Source organism: Bufo bufo, chromosome 1 (genome assembly GCF_905171765.1).
Source record: "Bufo bufo chromosome 1, aBufBuf1.1, whole genome shotgun sequence".
NCBI classification, from domain to species: Eukaryota; Metazoa; Chordata; class Amphibia; order Anura; family Bufonidae; genus Bufo; species Bufo bufo.
In genome coordinates this window covers 641938439-641958650 of record NC_053389.1, presented here as the reverse complement: position 1 = coordinate 641958650, position 20212 = coordinate 641938439, and the positions used below count along the sequence as shown (strand labels likewise).

At 42.3% G+C, this 20212-nt stretch overlaps 1 protein-coding gene across 2 annotated transcripts in view; it reads left to right on the top strand.

Moving 5' to 3' along the window:
* Nucleotides 1-20212, top strand: part of MINDY2 (MINDY lysine 48 deubiquitinase 2) — a 105014-nt gene that overhangs the window by 81421 nt on the left and 3381 nt on the right. For both annotated transcript variants that reach the window (XM_040413881.1, XM_040413882.1), the window contains exons 6-7: nucleotides 949-1091; nucleotides 9701-9874. In XM_040413881.1, the coding sequence (XP_040269815.1) occupies nucleotides 949-1091; nucleotides 9701-9874 (317 nt within the window). The remainder of the gene's footprint in view (nucleotides 1-948; nucleotides 1092-9700; nucleotides 9875-20212) is intronic.

The window sequence follows — 20212 nt, the reverse complement described above, 5'->3', positions numbered from 1 at the left end:
TAAAACACAAGAAAAATTATATAAATGTGGTATCACTGTAATCGTACTGACCCAGAGAATGAAGGGCACAGTAAATTTTTTCCCTCATAGGGAACACTGTGAAAACCAAACTCTCAAGTGTGGCAGAATTTTTTTTCTAATTCCACCCCATATGTTTTTTTCTTTTTCCAGTTTCCCACTGCGTAGTATTCAGTATTAAATAGTACTATTAGAAAATACAACTTGTTCTGCAAAAACCAGACCCTCATACAGTTGTGTGAACTGAAAAATTAAGAAGTTATGCCTTCGGGAAGGCAAGGAGTGAAAAATGCTGACCGGTTTATGGCTAGTTTCACACTAGTGTTCAGAGACCAGCAGGCTGTTCCGACAGCGGTTTTAGTCCGGGTGATTCTCGGCGGAGAGAGCAGAGAGCTCCAATATGTCAAATGTATCCAGAGGCCCCAGTCAACTGGTGGAGGCCAAAAGGAGTGCCCTTTTGGCTTATGTTGGGCTGATACACATGGGTATATCTCGTGATCTCGTTTTTTTTTGTATATAAACATGGGAGTCTATTAGTAATGTTTGCCACTGTATGCCTATAGATACACGTCAGGGAATCTTCATTGGAGGGGTCAAACATGATGTGAACAGAGCCTTATTCTTCTACATGTGATTCCTTGGTGGCAAAAACACCTGTTTTTAAGACAAAACAACCAAGATAATAGTACAGCAGTAACACACTACTGCAATAAGTGATGATCACCAGAGCTAGATAATATCCAATAAGTTGACCATATCCTTCCATTTTCTTGTGGGAAGAGTAAATATCTGACCTCCATGTCAGAGGGTGAGAAAAGAGGAAAAATCTTTTGATAAAACATGTATGACTTTGTACGGGTTACTCATTACTGTAAATTAGAGTCCGTTGCCACCATGAAATGACTTCTACGTTGCCGTTTTCTCTTGTAGGCTTGGTAGCCGAGCAGTTCTTAAATGGCACAGCCACACAGCTGACTTACCATGGGCTCAGCGAGCTGACCTCAACCCTACAGGAAGGAGAACTATGTGTATTTTTCAGGAACAATCATTTTAGCACCATGACCAAATATAAGGTGGGTTTCTTTGTACATGAAATAATCCCTGAGAGAATCTGTTTTTCATAGGACTCCACCGCACAGATTTTCACTGACGTCTAGGTTGAAAAGGTTGTATAGGACTTGTAGTGCCAGTACGCCCGCTAGACTTTTTTTACATTGGTGGTTGCAGAGTTTTTTAGCTTTTGGTGATGCTTCATGGTAAAAATCTTTCTGCCTCAATGTTTCTCTATGGTGACAAAGTCGAAGGTAAAAAGGAACATTTCAACCATGCTGGAATCTTGCGATTGTCACACAACCTTTTCCCTCTGACTGTATTGCAGCTTTCACAGGGCCTTATGTCTCAGTGTAGACATTAGTGTTACTTTTATTTATTTCTTTGTATTGGAAGTACCAGAATTTAGTATCTAAACTGAAATACTATAAATGTTTCTGAAATCTAAAGGGGCAGATAACTGATGATGACGATGTATTTGTAGCCAAGATTGTGACTGAAAGATCAAAATCTGCTGGTAGTACCGGTAAGTCCAATGTAGGGGGTAGTTCACATAGTGTTCTTTGTGGTGCAGATGGAATGTGGCATATCCATTAATGGCTTTTAGGGATGAGCGAATCCACTTTGGATGAAACATCCGAAGTCAGTTCGCATAATTCTTCGCTAGAATACTGTACGGAGCACTCCGTAAAGTATTAGAATGTATTGGCTCCTGTGAGCTGGAGTTATTACTTCATGAAGTCTCGTGAGACTTCGCATAGTAACTACATAAATTAATTTCTACTGTAAAAAAATAAAAAATATTTCCCGAAATCGGGTTCCGTTCCAAGGTACCACTTGGAACTGAACCCTAGTTCGGGAAATGTTTTTTTTTTTACTGTAGAAATTAATTTATGAAGTTACTATGCGGAGTCTCACGAGACTTCGTGAAGTAATAACTCCAGCTCACAGGAGCCAATACATTCTAATACTGTACGGAGTGCTCCTTCCGTACAGTATTCTAACGAAGCATTATGCGAATCGACTTTGGATGTTTCATCTGAAGTCGATTTGCTCATCCCTAATGGCTTTAGCCCTATTCAGTGGCATTCATCCAACAGCAGACACCCGCCTTGGTTTCCAGCAGTGTCTGTGTGGGAACTACACATGGAACATGTCTGGTAAACATGTCAGAAAGAAAACACAGTCACATGAGCAGCAACATGGATTCCCGTTGAAAACAATGGAAAGAGTTTGTACCAAATTCCTCAGGCAATGAACTCCGCATGGACAAGGCCTAAATTAAGTTAGGCTACTTTGAAATATGCTGTAAAGGTATCCAACAGGTGATTACAGCAGTGGAACAGCCTGATGAAGTTCAACTTATCCAGCACTGGCTGTTCGCTATTATGGGATTTGGACGGTTTCTGGCATGAGCATTGGGTTACGGCTGGACTTAAATCTGTTCATGTACCGGTTTTTGTCCATCTGAAACTTGCCGCTTTTTTAATGTACTAACCAAAACATACTTAAACCTGCATTCATGCAATTTACACCAAACCCTCTATCCCTATGTCCACTGAGGGGAAAATCTTCTATCTTCTTCATTTATTTATATATATATATATATATATATATATATATATATATATATATATATATATATAAAGAAGGCTGTATCTATATGTGTGTCAAACACGCAACCATCGATTTAAAAAAAAACTTGGTATACACATCCCTTGCTACCTGGAAAGAAATGTTGTGGGGTTCATACACCCCTACACAGCAGCTGCATGGAGTTTGTATGCTCCAACTGTTTTTGTTACACACATATTGCTCTGTAACTCAAAAACTCGATCAATTTCTACTAAACTTGGTACACATATCGCTTACTATCTGGGAAAGAATGCTGTGGAGGTAACATCCCGGTACACAATGAGTTTCTGTCTGTCTGGGTCTCAGCTCTCTAGGACGTACCATTCCTTAGATATTCCCATAAAATGACCTGCATTAGCCAATACAAGCCTGCAAGTCGTTCTCTTCAAATCCCAACTGCCATACACACTGTCACATGTCCCTTATCAGCCAATAGAAGCTTGCAGGCCCTTAGTCTCCACATACACACAGTTTTACTCCAGGTTTCCATAAGAACCTAGCCATTTTTCTTCACTGCTTTAGGTCAGCTTTAAGCTAAGGCTACATAATGACAATAGGTCGCACGACACATAGGGCACAACTACACTGCTACATGTGTCGCACGACAATTTTTATAATGATAGTCTATGGTGTTGCACTGCGGATCTTGGATGGATTTTTTGCGACGTGTCGCAGTCACAGTGCAACACCATAGCCTATCATTATAAAAATTGAGACAAAATGTCGTGCCACACGTGTCGTTGTGTAGCCCTAACATTAAAGGGGCAGAGTGCTGTGGAGGTCACTGTTAAAGCGGCGGGTAATGTGGAGGTCACTGTTAAAGAGGCATTCACTGTGGATGTTAATGTTAAGGGGGCAGGCCGCTGTGGAGGTCACTGTTGAGGGGGCAGGGGACACTATTAAAGGGGCAACTGCTGTGGAGGTCACTGTTAAGGCAGCAGGGTACTGTGAGGTCACTGTTAAGGGAGTGGGGTGCTGTGAAACTCACTGTTAAAGGGGAGGGCTGCTTTGAAGGTCAAAGTTAAGTGGATGGGCTGCTATGGAGGTCCCATTTTAAAGTAGCGGGGCACTGTGGGGGGGGTCAGTGTAATGGGGTGGGGGACTGTGCTGTTCACTGTTAAAGGGGGATACTGTCTAAATCTTTTAACAAAACACACAAACATTAAATGAAATAGATGAAATATACCCGTGCGAAGCCGGGTCCTTCTGCTAGTATATCCTAAAGATACCAGTATTCACAAATTGTTTTTCTCCCTATATTTTAAAGCTCTCACATTCCAGAAATGTATTCAGATACCTGGTTCATTAAATTCAGTAAACATGTTTTAGGGTCTATTAGAAAAGAGTCTTTACCAGAGATCGCACTACAGTAAAAATACTCTTCTCACTATTTTTGAGTAGTATTCTTAGCCAAGGGTAGTAAGAAAATTGCAATAAATTCAAATAACATTGTTATCTAATTATGTTAGCGGTTTGGTATTTGTACAGGGAAACCATTTAAAAAAAATCTTGTTTTTTTGTGCTCTGTGCTGCAGTCATTATTGGTATCATTTGGGGATCCATAAGACTTTTTGATCACCTATTATTATTTTTTTGGTGGGGGGAGTGGCAAGATGACAAAAAAATGTTCACTGCACATGATATTTTTATTCAGTATTTTTAGTTCTGACATTTATCAGGACATGGCCATAGCAATTATGTTTATTTTATGTGCATAATTGAGAAAAGGGTGTGCGTTGAATTTTTTATTTGTTTTTTTTCTATATTTAGCTCCCTTTGGGGACTTCTACATGCAGTCCTTTGATCACTTTATACCATAGACTGCATTAGTATACCATTGCAGCCTAAAGGCTTTTATTAACATGCAGTTTGGTAGGCCTGGCAGCCATCTCCAGACCCCAGGCAGTCATAGCAGCTGATCAGAACACTGTGCTTTCGCCCAATCAGGAACCTCTCAGATGTCACAGTTGCTATTGACCGTGGTATTTGAAGGGTTCAATGAGTGGGATCAAAGTTACCTCTGATCTCCATTATTGCGCCTGGATATTAGCGGTATTACACAGCCTTCACTCACTATGTGTGAAGCAGTCTCAGCTTATGAGCCTGCTTCATTCTTCTCTTAAACACAAATGATGTACAGTTACATCATTTTGCATTAAAGCATAAGTTACAACAAGCTCCTTATTTGCTGCTGGCGCCAACTACCCTTGGCTGTAAGTAAGGAGCCGATTTATTGCCCATGTCAGGTACCTGCATTATACTCCTGAGTGCAAGGAAAGTCTCCTATGTCTAAATATGTTAGAGACTCTTTGCAAAGCGGGGAAAATTCCTGTACAGGTATCTATGACACCTGTATAAGCGTAATTGCGACCTCTGGGCTCTACTATTTCCACCCATTATCTGTATCATTTTAGGCATCTTTGCAATAGTTATGTCATCACCCTTTGATTTCCTACATTTACAGCTTGATCCATTGTTTTAATACCCATTCTCGTAGAAGAACTCTGGTGCACAATATAATCTTTGCAGAGCATAAAACTGGGTCACTTTTTGAGAGGAAGTAATATAGGGAATTTGTATTATCTTTAGAGTCTCTCTCCACTCATCCTCCAAACTATTCCCAACATCCCAGAAGGCATTTATTACAGTGCAATTAGCCCCGCATTGTAAATGTTTAGCACAGCAGTCACTGAACAGTTACTGGTCAGGTTTGTACAGCTTCCCGTATGGATTCTGTGATAAAACATCTCCGTTATTGATTTGAACCGTGGGGTGTCTGACAGTGGTCATCTGACAACACGTATAAATGCATGCATTATCAAACCCTAGCCAAAGCACCAAGTACCGGATCCACGGTCACCGGTTGCATCGTCGGTCAAGGGGTTCCCTACTTGACAGACAGCCGTTATATTATGCACACCGATATCCATCCCTTATAGACTGTGAATAGGTGCTGCAGTAATACAGAAGATATCATTAATAGACATCAAACTGATTTGCTACATACAGTAAAGCGGTTGTCTACACTGGCAGCAAGAAATAATAATCAACCATTCAGGATAGCAGCCCCAATGACGGTCAGTAACATTTCATTATGAATATTGGAGTGCACGGCCTGATATGACGGTTTATATAGAAATGATCTGGTGGACTGTAAATGCTCACTTTCCCATTATTCTTATTTTTCACCTTGGTGAGAAATGAATATCTCTGTAATTAGCTGATCATATGAAAAGCCTGAGCTAAGAGAATTTCAGGATCCCTGTTGATTGTCATTAAAATGATATTAATTTTTCACTGGATAAAGCGAGGTGACATTTTTCACGGTTTCTGAGCCAGTATTAATTGGAAAGCCAAGTCGCCTAATTTAATCTAGATGTTGTAGTGCGTTGTTCTATCCGTATGCTCATTGTCATGGGCAGAGAATTGCTGGCGTTCATGGACTGTCAACGCCGCCGCTTTATGCAAGTTTCATTTTTGTGCTCCAGACGACCTACTTAAATGAACAGATTTCTGCTGAGTAGACCCTACAAATAGTGGATTATATGCTATTTTTCCAAGCTATAATTGAGCCTCTGAATTACTGCTGTAGAGCAAATGCTGAAAAGGCTTTGCCAAAATACCCCCTAGGATCTTTCTATCAAATTATCACAAACAGCAAAATGCACAGCATGGAAGATAAATGTTCACACAAAGCAATAGAAGTGCAGAGCCATTAAAACAGGCCACTAATAACTGCACTTCGATGCTTTTGTGAAGTATAACCTCCAGCCTCCCTTGGCACTGTTTGCATTTTTTCAGCACTCAGATTTGTTGCCATGTAATATTCAAATATGTATTTTTTTCCCTCTCAAACAATTACAAGTATAGAGCATTTATACACCATGAAACCATTTTCTCTAGAGGAAAGGTAATTTCTAGAAATTCAAAGCACAGTCAGTGTATGCCGAGTAAAATTACCTCTAAGGAGAATGTAAATTTACATACAATTTAGTGAATTAAACAATAGGCGGTCATGTGGCACAACTAAGAAATTGCCTGATATCCCCTGTTCGCTAGCACTGGCTTTTGTTAAAAGGGTGGTCACATGAAAAGTACTATGCAATGAATTTGGTATTTCAAATGAAATTTTAAAAAATCAAATTCTTGCAATATGCATTAAATAAAATGTACCTTTTTTATGTACTGTATTTTTTTTACTCCATAAAACGCACCTAGCATATAGAAGGAGGAAAATAAGAAAAAAAATATTTTTCATCAGACCTCATATTAGAACCTCATTCCCCCTCAGATCAGACCCCCAAGCTCCATGAGATCTCAGATCAGTACCCAAGCTCCATCAGACCTCCATTCCTCCTCAGATAAGACCATTATCAGATCCCCCATTCTTCCTCAAACCTCAGATCAGACCCCCAAGCTCCATCAAATCTCTGTATTAGACCCCCATTCCTCCTCAGCTCAGACCCCCATCATACCCCCATTCCCCCTCAGACCTCTGTATCAGACCCTCATTCCTCCCCAGATCAGACCCCCTAATCCTCCCCAGATCAGACCCCCTAATCCTCCTCAGATCAGACCCCCTAATCCTCCTCAGATCAGACCCCCTAATCCTCCTCAGATCAGACCCCCTAATCCTCCTCAGATCAGACCCCCTAATCCTCCTCAGATCAGACCCCCTAATCCTCCTCAGATCAGACCCCCTAATCCTCCTCAGATCAGACCCCCTAATCCTCCTCAGATCAGACCCCCTAATCCTCCTCAGATCAGACCCCCTAATCCTCCTCAGATCAGACCCCCTAATCCTCCTCAGATCAGACCCCTAAGCTCCATCAGACAAAAAAATTAATGAACTCAACTCTCCTGCTTCGGACTGCACTGACACTCGCTGCTCCCTGGTCTTCTGGCAGCCTAGCGCTGCACTGTGACCGGACGTTGCAGACCATCGAGTCATAGTTTGTGCCTACATGCTTTACATCCTGATACTGTATGCAGTCAGCACACATGCAGTGTGGTTCCCAGTAGGGGGATGAGAAAGCGGTGAGTACAGCCAGCTACACTCACTGCTCCCAGTGCCTCCTGCATATTGATGACCACTTCCACAATGGAAGCGCTCATTAGTTTTTGCTCCATAAGATGCACTGCAATTTCCCCCCAGTTTTGGGGAGAAAAAGTGCATCTTAGGCTACATTCACACGTCAGTATTTTTCTATATCCCGATTTTCGGTCCGTTTTTTGCGGATCCGTTGTTCCTGAAAATGTTTCCGTATGTCATCCGTTTTTTGCGGATCCGCAAAAAACGGAAACATGTATAAATTTCAATAAGCAAATAAAGTTGTTTGGATTTCTTTGAAAAAATAAAATAAAATAAATTAAAATGTAATTTCCAGGAACGGAATCCGCATAAAACGGATGACATACGTAATGACATCCGAATGTCTTCCGTTTTTTGCGGATCCATTGACTTTGTATTGTACCAGGATCCGATTTTTGCGGAAAAGAATAGGACAAGTTTTATATTTAATCGGACATGCGGAACGGAACAACGGAAACGGACAGCACACATTGTGTTGTCCGATTTTTTTCCAGGACCATTGAAAATGAATGGGTCCAGATCTGGTCCTGATCTGTTCCGCAAAAAACGGAACAGATCAGGAAAGAAAAAACGGACGTGTGAATGGACCCTTATGGTGCTAAAAATACAGTAGATTTAATTGTCCTCCTGTTTCTCTTTTGGCTGAAATTCTGGTCCACCTTCTCTTGCAGCCATGTGGACCAACATGCTTAGTAGCTTCCCTGCTCCATTCCTCCTCTCAGTGCTAGCATAGTGATCTCATAGTGAAGTGGACCACACGCCTGACATTCATTCGTCCTTACTTCTAAGTTCATAAATAGTGTGCAGTATTTTTGGAATTAATATAGTTAATATATTGAAATGCGTTACTTCAGGTATTTTATTTTTTATTAAATTTGTACCTGTACAGCGGATGTCTGGTCTTTAAACATGGCGCCCGCTCCGGAGTGGAGCAATCACCATAACTACTAGGTGCCTGCTGTTTCACACAATGTGTGTTTCAAATGTGACCATGGCATCTTAGAGGCCGAAAACCCGCAAGCAGGAAGGCCTCCCCCGGGTGGATATCAGGGAAGGCATTCCTTGTAAGTAATGAGCCACAGCCTGTACTAGGCTTCTAGGCTTATTACTTGTATATTGCAATTCAGGCCAGCAGGTGGCAGTACAGAATTATAAGGTAATGGAGAAAATTCCACTACTCTATACAAATTGCAATCTAATGATTGCATGTTGGGGTCTACTTGGGGACCTAAAAAAAAATGAAAACATTTTTTTAACAAATATAAAAAAACTCAAATCGTCCCGTTTTCCCCAAAATCAAAATACATAAATAAAAAATCAACATCATGGGCATGGGTACTGATCTGTAGAATGAAGAGCACAAGTCAGTTTTAGTGCATAGTGAACACCATAAAAACAAAACCCCAAAAACTGGTGGAAGTTTTTTTTTCCAATTCCACCCTATTTGGAATTTTCTTTCTAGCTTCCCACTACATTCTATGCAATATTAAATCGTGCCATTAGAAAGTACAGTTTGTTCCGCAAAAATAAGTACTCATACAACTATGTGAATGGAAAAATGTTAAACATTTATGGCTCCGGGAAGGCAGGGTACGAAAAAACACAAAAACAAAAAATCACTGTGTCAGGAAGGGGGTTAAAGGGGTTGTCTCATCTGAGACATTGGTGGCATATTGCTAGTGTATGCAGTCAGTGGTATACATTTACGACACTACGTGTATCTCTGGTCCTGGAAACCTCCCATCAGGGACTGACTAGCTACTTAGAACATTGCAATGTGTGCATGTACAGGGCTTTCTTCAGTTATCTCTACCAGAGAACCTCTCTCACCTGTGTGTCCATTATATTTTTTTCTGATATTTCTTCCATTAACATCAGTTCTTTAAACTTACTGTTGTCGTTTAGGGACTGCTGTACTTGCTTGTTACGGACCAGGGATTCCTCACAGAAGAAAACATTGTCTGGGAAAGTTTACACAATGTGGATGGAGACGGAAACTTTTGCGACTCTGATTTCCACCTAAGACCACCATCTGACCCAGAAACCGTGTACCAAGGACAGCAAGACCAGATTGATCAGGTTTGTGGTCTTCACATGTGCAGACTATAACTATCTCAGAAAGATGGATTTTGTTTTCTATAGAAAAGGGCTAACACTCATAACTAAAATGATAGTCATAGTCTAAGGCATGGTGGACTTGCAGCAGGTGCATGTTAAAGAGGACCTGTCAGCTTTGCTTACATGTATGTTATGTTCACTTGTGTTCCCATGGAAATAAAATCTTTTGTGTTGTCATGTTCCTCTGCTATTCCTCCTATAAATTGACAACTGGGTGCCATCAGTGGAGGGAGCGGTCCTTAAACACTCTGAAACTGAGGCGCCCTGCAATATCCAGTAAGCACTTTCCCATACTAGCAGGGAAAGAGCTCATTGGTTAACCCTTTAATACCCAGGTCTGAAAAGGCCTTAATGACCAGACACTTTTTTTCTGATTTGGTACATGTGCTGGTTTAACAGTTGTAACTTTGTGACATTTTTATGTGACACGCAGGGCTTTTAAATACGGTATGTTCTTTTTGGCAATTTTTTATTATCTGTATTTGTCCAAACTATAGCTCCTTATTCTTTAAAGGGAACCTGATTTTGTGCATAGAGCTGGGGACATGGGCTGCTAAATGGCCGCTAGCACATCTGCAATACCCAGTCCCCACAGCTCTCTGCGCTTTTATTGTGTTATAAAACCGTTTTGATTAATATGCAAATGAACCTGATATGAGTCCTGTATCCGGAGATGAGTCCAGCGGAAAGGAGCCCAGCACCGCCCCGCGTCCTCCGAATCTCCTCCTTGCTGGCTGATGTCACAGAGCTGGAGCGCCGAAATCTCGCGATGCACGAGCTAGCGCATGCGTAGTTCGTTCCCTGTGCTGATGCCAGCACAGGGAATGAACATGATGCCGACACTGCGCATGCGCTAGCTCGCGCATCGCGAGATTTCGGCGCTCCAGCTCTGTGACGACAGCCAGCAAGGAGGAGATTCGGAGGACGTGGGGCGGTGCTGGGCTCCTTTCCGCTTGACTCATCTCCGGATACAGGACTCATATCAGGTCATTTGCGTATTGATCAAAAAGGTTTTTTAACACCATAAAAGCGCAGAGAGCTGTGGGGACTTGGTATTGCAGATGTGCTAGCGGCCATCTAGCAGCCCATGTCCCCAGCTCTATGCACAAAATCCTGGTGACAGGTTTCCTTTAAATATGCAAAATGACACCAAAATAAATTATTAAAACTGATTCCCTATTTTGTCACAGTTGTTTTGATCTATACAGTATAATATGTATAGTTTCGTGAACGGTGCGACAATGGTGAAGGTTTTGGTTGCCATGGATGTTTTTTATTTATTTATTTATTTTTTCTTCATTTCAAATTTTATTTGTATTTCATTTTTTTTGTAAAATTTATTTTTGGCATATAACTTGTCCCCCAAGAGGAGACTGACACTTTATTTTCATTTAGATTTTTTTCCTCGATAACTGGGGCATCCATATGAGCCCCAGTTACATGGGAAAACAGCCTTTGTATACAAGCAGAGCAAAACTGATTAGGGTCTGCATAGACCCCTGCAGCTCTGCCCTGTACCCGATCATATGATAGCCGGGTCCAATAGAGGAAGTGGCTATACCATTTCCCTGGATAGCGCTCATTGAACAGAGGTGAAGGCAGAAACGGTAATAAACAGCTTCTGTCTTCTCCTTGGGTGACAGCCGGGGACCCAACCTCCTCCTCATAGATTGTGGGAGCTTTAAAGCATCGCCCTACAGCACTTCAGCTGATTGCACAGGCAGGCGATCGGTTGTGTTTCTATCCAGCAGGGCAGGTGACTGCAAACCAGGGCTCTGTGGCCCACGGGTTGTGCACCTCTGGTTTAAAGGCTATGTACACCATCAGAGGCATTTTATTTTTACAATTGGCTTTTACTCATTTTTGGCAAAAAAAAACAAAACATTTTTAATTGGCCTTATTAACAATATTGAGCTGCTCTGTCCCAAAGTATTAACAGTTTTTCCAGGACGTCCTCCATGACAGCACTACATGGAGGATGTCCCCCCGCCCACTATTGGGACAGGAAACAGAGAGAGGTTAAAAGCTCCCCCCCCCCATCCACTTCCACCAGTGTTTTTTCCTGTCCCAATAATGGACGGAGCAGACAGAGGATCTCTCCTTTATATTTTTTTTATTTTTTCTTGTCTAGCCTGGCTAATACCCCTAAACTGGAGGTCCATTAGCCTCCCAGCCCTTTTCAGTACCTGTGGGTCATGCGGCTCACTTCTGGAGCGGAGTCCTAGGGGCTTAGGAACGGTAGCCGCAACCCCGCCGGGGCTCTGGGCTGCATGGTGCCTTCTCCCGGGGATCTCTGAGGCCGCGCAGGAACCGGAGCGTCTTCTGTCGCTTCTGTCGCTTCCGGCCTTCTGCACTGAGCCGGAAGTGACGTAAGGACGCCGGGAAGAGGTGCGCTTGCGTGTAACCTCCGACACCGGATCCAGTATGGCGGCGCCCTACGATCGATCCCACGGCGAGACACGCTGGAGGACGGGAGTTCTGGCCTTGCGTCCCATCCGGTGCCTCTTTGAGCGGGTACCGGAAGGAGAAATGGGAGGAGCATCTACGTCAGGAGGGGTAAGTGCCAGTGGCATTTTAAATTCTGTTGGGGCTAGTGTGAGTTCCTCGCTCATGGATTCCTCCGGTATGAGAGAGCAGTCCCCAGACCCTCCTGCCCAGGGACATGTGAGTAATCCAAAGAAGGGAAAATGGTAGAATTAGGGAAACATTATCGCTATCATGTCTCTTAGGGAGAAAAAGATCCTACCCTCAAGGTGGAAAGTAAAAAGAAGCCTAAAAGATGCGCTATCTGCAGCAAATGGCTTCAGGATTCATATGCAAAGAAACTTTGTGTGGAATGTATTAATAAGATGATGAAAGAGGAACAGCCGTCCCTACTAACGGACCTTAGAGCTATTATTAAAGAAGAAATTAAAGTGTCTGTTTCCTCCTTGATAACGCCTAAGGTGGCTGAACAAACTACGGGTATAAAAAGACCTAGAGAGGCCTTAGATTCGGACCCAGAGGTTATAGAGGTGGAATTTTCGGATGAGGAAGAGGAAGAAGAATCCTTGCCTTCTTCGTCCCACGAAGAGAAGCGTAAATACTGTTTCTCAACTGAAGACATGGATTCTCTTCTGTCCGCAGTAAGGCAAACTATGGATATCTCGGACGAACCGACAAAAAGATCAATTCAGGAGGAGATGTTTGCTGGCCTAATTACAAAATTTTTTCCCTTGAATTCTAGTTTAAAACAGATGATCCTGGAAGAGTGGGAAGATGTAGAAAAGAGGCTTTTTATTCCCAGGGAATTCAAAAGTCGCTTGTCCTTTGACAAAGAGGATACTAAACTATGGGAAGAAATCCCAAAAATAGACGCCCCAGTCACCAGGGTAGCTAAAAAAACTGCGATCCCATTTGAGGACTCTTCCCAACTGAAAGACCACATGGACCGCAAAGCTGATGGTCTCCTGAGAAAATCTTGGGAGGCTTCTGCGGCCTTGATTTCAACCAACGTCGCAGCTACATCAGTTGCTAGATCCATGTTGATGTGGTTATCTCAGCTGGAGAATCATTTGTCAATGGGAACTCCCAGGGAAGACATTCTGGAGACTATCCCACTCCTAAAGATGGCAACTGCCTTTACAGCGGACGCCTCGGCTGAATGTCAGGTTCGCAGCTAAAAACGGAGCCCTTCTGAACACGGCAAGAAGAGCTCTGTGGTTGAAAAACTGGTCTGGCGATCTTACCTCAAAAAATGAATTGTGTGCAATTCTGTTTTCAGGATCATTGTTTTTGGGCCTAGCTTGGATAAAATTCTTGAGAAAGCCTCAGATAAAAAAAATAGGGTTTCCAGAAATGAAAACCTAAGAAAACACATTTTGTTTCGTAAGAAATTCCAGCCTAAAAACCAAACATATAAGGATAAAGGGAAATCGGGAAGATGGTCCTATCCAAAAGGGGGTAAAGGTAGAGGATTTTTGCTTAACCCCAACACTTCCCAGGACAAACAATGACGCCAGGCCTGTCGGGGGAAGATTAAGATCTTTTCTCCCAGCATGGAGCCAAATAACCCAAAATCCGTGGGTGCTCCAAATTATTCAGGAAGGATACAAGATAGAATTTTTATCACCACCTCAACAAAAATTTGTGCTGACAGGGTACGGAGAAGGTACATCACAAGCAAATCTATTAAAAGACGTAGCGAAATTGAGAAATCTAGGCGCGGTGACTCGCGTCCCTGTAGATCAGGAAGGCAGGGGCTACTATTCAAGACTATTCCTGGTCAAAAAACCAGATGGTTCATTCAGAACTATAATCAACTTAAAACCCCTAAACGTCTTCATAAAGTATCGCCGCTTCAAGATGGAGTCTGTAAAATCAGCTACACCCCTCATCTCTCAGGGAGCGGTAATGTGCACCTTGGACTTAAAGGATGCTTATTACCATGTACCAATACATCCGGACCACCAAAAATTCCTAAGATTTGCGATAAGAGAAGCAGGGAAAGTAAATCACTATCAATTTCAATGTCTGCCCTTTGGAATATCATCGGCCCCTCGGGTGTTTACGAAGCTGGTAATAGAGATAGTGGCTTTTCTCAGATTGAAGGGAATAAAGATTGTACCTTACTTAGACGATCTTCTCCTAACCACAGACTCCGCGGAAGTACTAATGGAGCAAACGCAGACGACACTATCCCTCTTACAGGACCTAGGCTGGATCCTGAATTGGGAAAAATCAGACCTAGCAGAAACCAGGAAATTTTTCCTAGGAACGATGCTAGATTCGAATTTACAGAGATCTTTCCTTCCAGTTCAAAAACAACAGAACCTTGTCAGGAGATTAAACGCGTTTCAGAAGAAATCGGTGTTCAGCATTCTGGGACTAATGACAGCTTGTATCTTCACGGTACCGTGGAGTCAACATCACACAAGAGTCTTACAGAAAATGATCCTAGCGGTCTGGGACGGAGACCATTGATCCATAGACCGGAAAATCCTTATAAAAGAAGATGCTCGGAGATCTCTGGATTGGTGGAAAATAACAGACAACCTATCAAAAGGAGTCTCCTGGAATCTAAGTCTGTATATTGTAGTGACAACGGATGCCAGCCAACAAGGATGGGGTGCAAAGGTTGGAATCTACTACTTCCAGGGAACCTGGAACCAGACCATAAAAAACAGATCTTCAAATTTCAGAGAGCTTCAAGCCGTTTGGGAGACGCTCAAACAGAGTCAGGATCTCCTGAGCGGTCAAAATATAAGAATTCTATCAGACAATATGACAGCGGTGTCCTTACTCAAACATCAGGGGGGAACAAAATCTGGCAAACAGAATTTTTTCCTGGGCGGAAGAGAATGTGCTGTCAATCTCAGCGGTACACCTACAGGGCTCAAAAAACCAGTCGGCAGATTTCCTCAGCAGACATTTTGTAGATCCAAATGAATGGACTCTAAACAGACAAGTGTTTCTAGAACTGACATCAACATGGGGATATCCCAAGATAGATCTCTTCACATCAAGGGAAAATGCACAAACAGCTTCCTTCTTCTCCCGAAATCCAGCCGACCATCCCACAGCAGTAGACGCTTTATCCCAGCCCTGGAACATGAAGCTAGCTTATGCGTTCCCTTCTTTCCCCCTAATTTCAATAGCCCTAAGGAAGATCAGCAGGGAATCATCCAGAGTGATCTTCATAGCCCCCTTTTGGCCAAAACAAGCCTGGTTCCCGGTTCTGTCCTCACTAAGCCAGGAAAATCCGATTCCTCTCCCCCTCAGGCCAGACCTGCTGCATCAGAGTCCAATCTGGAATCCGGAAATAACCAAACTAAAATTAACGGCATGGCTTCTGAAAGGGACTTATTGAAATTACAGGGATTCTCAGACAAAGTAATATCCACCATTCAGAGGGGCCATAAACAGGTTACATCTGCTATTTATAATAACATTTTGAACAAATTCTGCTCCTGGATGACACTGAGAGAAAAAAAATCCTCTACTCCAGGGTCTAGGAGATGTTCTAGATTTTCTCCAAGAAGGGTTCAATATGGGTCTTAAACCTAGTACCCTTAAGGTTCAGATAGCAGCCTTAAGCTGGTTCCTAAATTACTCTTTCAGAAAATCGATGGGTAAACAGGTTTTTAAAGGCAACGACACGGATTAGACCAACACTAAAGTCCCCGGTTCCACTTGGGGATCTGTCGCTAGTTCTCAATGCCTTAATAAAGCCACCCTTTGAACCTTTACATGAAAGCAGTTTAAGAAACTTAACCTTGAAAATAATGTTTCTAGTAGCTATCACATCAGCTCATAGACAAGGGGAAATCCAATCTCTTACAATCTGTGAAGATAGTCATACTAAGACTAGACCCATCTTTTATACCTAAAGTGGTTTCTTCCTTTCACCTTAATCAGGAAATAGTACTACCAACCTTCTACACAGATCCGAAAAGGAGAAGTGGTTCCATCTTCTAGACGTTAGACGTTCTCGCCTTACCTACCTAGACGTTACTAGTACTTTCAGATTAGATCCTAATCTGTTTATTCAGTTCTCAGGCCGCAATAAAGGCAAAAAAGCTTCTAAGACTACATTAGCCAGCTGGATTAAAACAGTGATTAAAGAGGCCTATCAGGTCCAAGGACTCCCCTGTCCTCAAGATATTAGGGCTCATTCAACTAGAGCAGTCTCGGCTTCATGGGCCGAACACGCAAACGCTTCTATTGACCAGATATGTAAGGCAGCCACCTGGGCAAATTCCCGTATCTTTTGTAAACATTACAGATTAAATATGTCAGGGAATGACGACCAGACGTTCGGAAGTAAAGTTCTTCAGGCTGCGGTCCCTCCCTAGTTATTAGATTAATTTGGTATTTCAACTCCATGTAGTGCTGTCATGGAGGACGTCCTGGAAAGTAAGAATTAGTCTTACCGGTAATGATGTTTCCAGGAGTCCGACATGACAGCACTGGTAGTTCCCTCCCTAATATTTGAAGTATTTTTTCTTTTGTATTACGATACCCATTATTGTGTGATAATCTATAAAACACTGGTGGAAGTGGGTGGGGGGGGGGGGGAGCTTTTAACCTCTCTCTGTTTCCTGTCCCAATAGTGGGCGGGGGAACATCCTCCATGTAGTGCTGTCATGTCGGACTCCTGGAAACATCATTACCGGTAAGACTAATTCTTTCTAGCTGTGTGACTGGTACTTTCACTTTGTGCCAGTCATCTAATACAGTCATCTAATAAACCTCATCTCTAAACTACTAAGAGGTCATAAACACTTATTTAAGCCACATTCTTATCAGTAAGATAAGAACTGAGCTATAATGAGTGTTTAGGAGGTCAGAGAGCCGAGATAAGTCCATCAGCTCCTGCTCTGACAGAAAATGCAAAGGGTGCTAATAGAGCACGTCGGCTCTGTACAGAAAAAAGGATGCCATAATTTTAATAAAGGCCAATTTTAAAAATGTATTTTTAGCACAAAATAAGTACAATGCAAATTGCCCCCAAAGGTGTACATAGCCTTTAAGGAAACAGCCCTTTGACAAGAGGAATGGTAATGCCCAGTTACCAATTTAGTCATACATATCTGGGAGGAATAAAAGAGGAATGCTACAGTGCACAGTACTAAAAATATATGTTCCAGCATCATTTTTTTCACGGAGCATACAAGTATTTACTAAAACGGATGCCGGGAGAGGTGACTGGTCCTCTGAAGCTCCACTGGTAAATATGTAATAAGTGTAAGTGTGAATGTGATGAAGCATGGGCAATAATGCCCTCTGTGGGAATTTAGTATCTGGCAAGGCCTCCCGTTTAATCAAAGAGTTTTAACAGATTCACAGCAGAGCTCTTTATTACCTTTTTTTCATTCCAAGAACGATGTGGAAAATTCTATTTGATTTTTGCCATTAGCGCAGGAATCCTACTGATGTGAGCGGTGATTGAGCACTGTTGTCACATCAGCGCTTCTGATACTCCAATACATTATTTATCAGCTCGGTGACAACTGCTGATGACTATGGCACCCTATAATTATTTGTTGTTTTCATGTTTGCTGCCTGCCGCTGAGACTCCAGAGTTTAGTAAAGTATAGCAGTTAGCATCGCTAATGCGCTGAACTGATGACAGCCTGGATGAGTATTTCCTTGCAGCAGAAGCGTTGGGATTTCGCTGTAATGTTATTGCTTCCATATAACTGCCTGTAATGACCGGCAGAACATTCTGTTGGACAAACTGGTCTCATGTGGGAAATGCATTTTTTTATTAAAAAATGTATGGATCGTTCTTTTTTGCATTTCTTATGTCAATACATATATTTTTCCCTAAGATTCTACTGCACCTGAGATAGACACATCAATTGCAACTGCTCTGTGCTCAGATTTACCGCAATTATGGAACGAACAGAACTCTTACCTGGTGCCCTGCTTTTCATCTTTGTAGCTGCAGATTCGCCAGTTCTCAGGCTGCTCTTCTGTCATACAAGATGGCTGCAGCACTTCTCAGACTGCCTGATGCCTACTGTGCATTTTTATGGCCCAAGACACTTGGGATTAGCTAGAACCGTTCATGTCAGCAGTGTTGGCCAATCCAAGTGCAGGATTGGACAAGTGGGAAGTGTTATGCATCAGAAAAGTAGTGTGGCCATCTTGGATGACAGAAGAGTAGCTGAGAATTTGCAGATCTGCAACTAAAGAGATGAAAAGGAGGGCACCAGATAGGTGTTCTGTTCATTCCCCAGAGGGTCACTTTAATACATTTCTATGCTTGGCTGTAAAAATAAAAATGTGAAGCCTGTCATTGACGGGTTCAATTGCTAGTTCCTCTTTGGATATTAGTGTGATCCAGAGCTTCACCCTTTTCTCCTGAAAACCCCTGTCCTTACACCTTATTACGGTATATGGACATTATCTAGGCCCTACATGCATACTTGCTCTGCTCTGCTCCTCTCAGAACAGGTTGCTCACCCCTGATATAGGTGGTCCCCCTCTAGTGGACTCTGTGTATTTCAGGTCCCATATGAACTCTGTGCTCATATTATTTTTTATCTTTTCATCCTGACAACGGCCTTTCATGTAAAGCCGTGCAAGGAATTTCTCCAGGGCATAGTTGTTGCTAGACTTTCCTTGCTTTGAGTCCCATGGCCTACCCCACGTTGTCACTACTCCTAATAGCTGTTCCAACATGCAAGGCAACAGTTACCTAGCTCCATTATATGGTTCTTCACATGATTGCTTCCTATATTATCCCAAGAAACACCCAAACACCCTACTACCTCCTGAAAATGGTTTGAAGAACTTATTATTGAGCCGTAGATGTGTGAATGTGTTTATTTCCTGACCTCCAGTTTTTACAAAGTGTTTTTCCCCCAAATAGATTCAGACTATTATTATTATTATTATTATTATTATTTATTATTAAAGCGCCATTCATTCCATAGCGCTGTACATATGATAAGGGGTATACATACATAATACAGACAATTGCACTAATCATAAACAAGACGGGTTACAAACTGGTACAGAAGGAGAGAGGTCCCTGCCCGTGAGGGCTTACAATCTACATGGTATGGGAGAAGGACAGAGTAGGTGAGGGTGAAGTTGGTCATGGCAGTATAGAGGCAGCAGGGTCACTGGTTGTAGGCTTGTCTGAAGAGGTGGGTTTTCAGGTTTCTTTTGAAGGATTCCACTGTAGGTGAGAGTCTGATATGTTGGGGTAGCGTGTTCCAGAGTGTGGGGGATGGACGGGAGAAATCTTGGAGGCGATTGTGGGAAGAGGCGATAAGAGGAGAGAAGGAGGTCTTGTGAGGATCGGAGAGTGCTTGTGGGGATGTATCGGGAAAGTAGCTCAGAGATGTAGGGAGGGGACAGGTTATGGACGGCCTTGTATGTATGCAGATCTTATAGAATTTTATAGAAGTTTTTAAGTGATGCGTCTTGGTATGGCTGCACAATACATATATTATTTAGTGTATCGCTATATACATGGTCTATTTGTATGTAAGAATTTATATTATATCAAGAAATAAAGGAAGGGTGGACCTTGTGTGGAAGAGTCATTGTTTCTTCAGTAGACACACATGAAATGATGCCCACTGCCTTATTCTAGCTGAAATCAAGTCAACATACTGATGCATTATCCAAAAATGCAAGAACTCACCATCCTGGATCCTATTTATTTTTTCCCCAAAATGTACAGTAGTTTCCACAATAGCTTACAGTTACTGTAAAGTATACATCTAGAGTCTGAGAAGCAATGTCTTTTATTATATAGTGAGACATTCAGGTCAGTAGGTGTGATAAAATCCTGCCTAATGT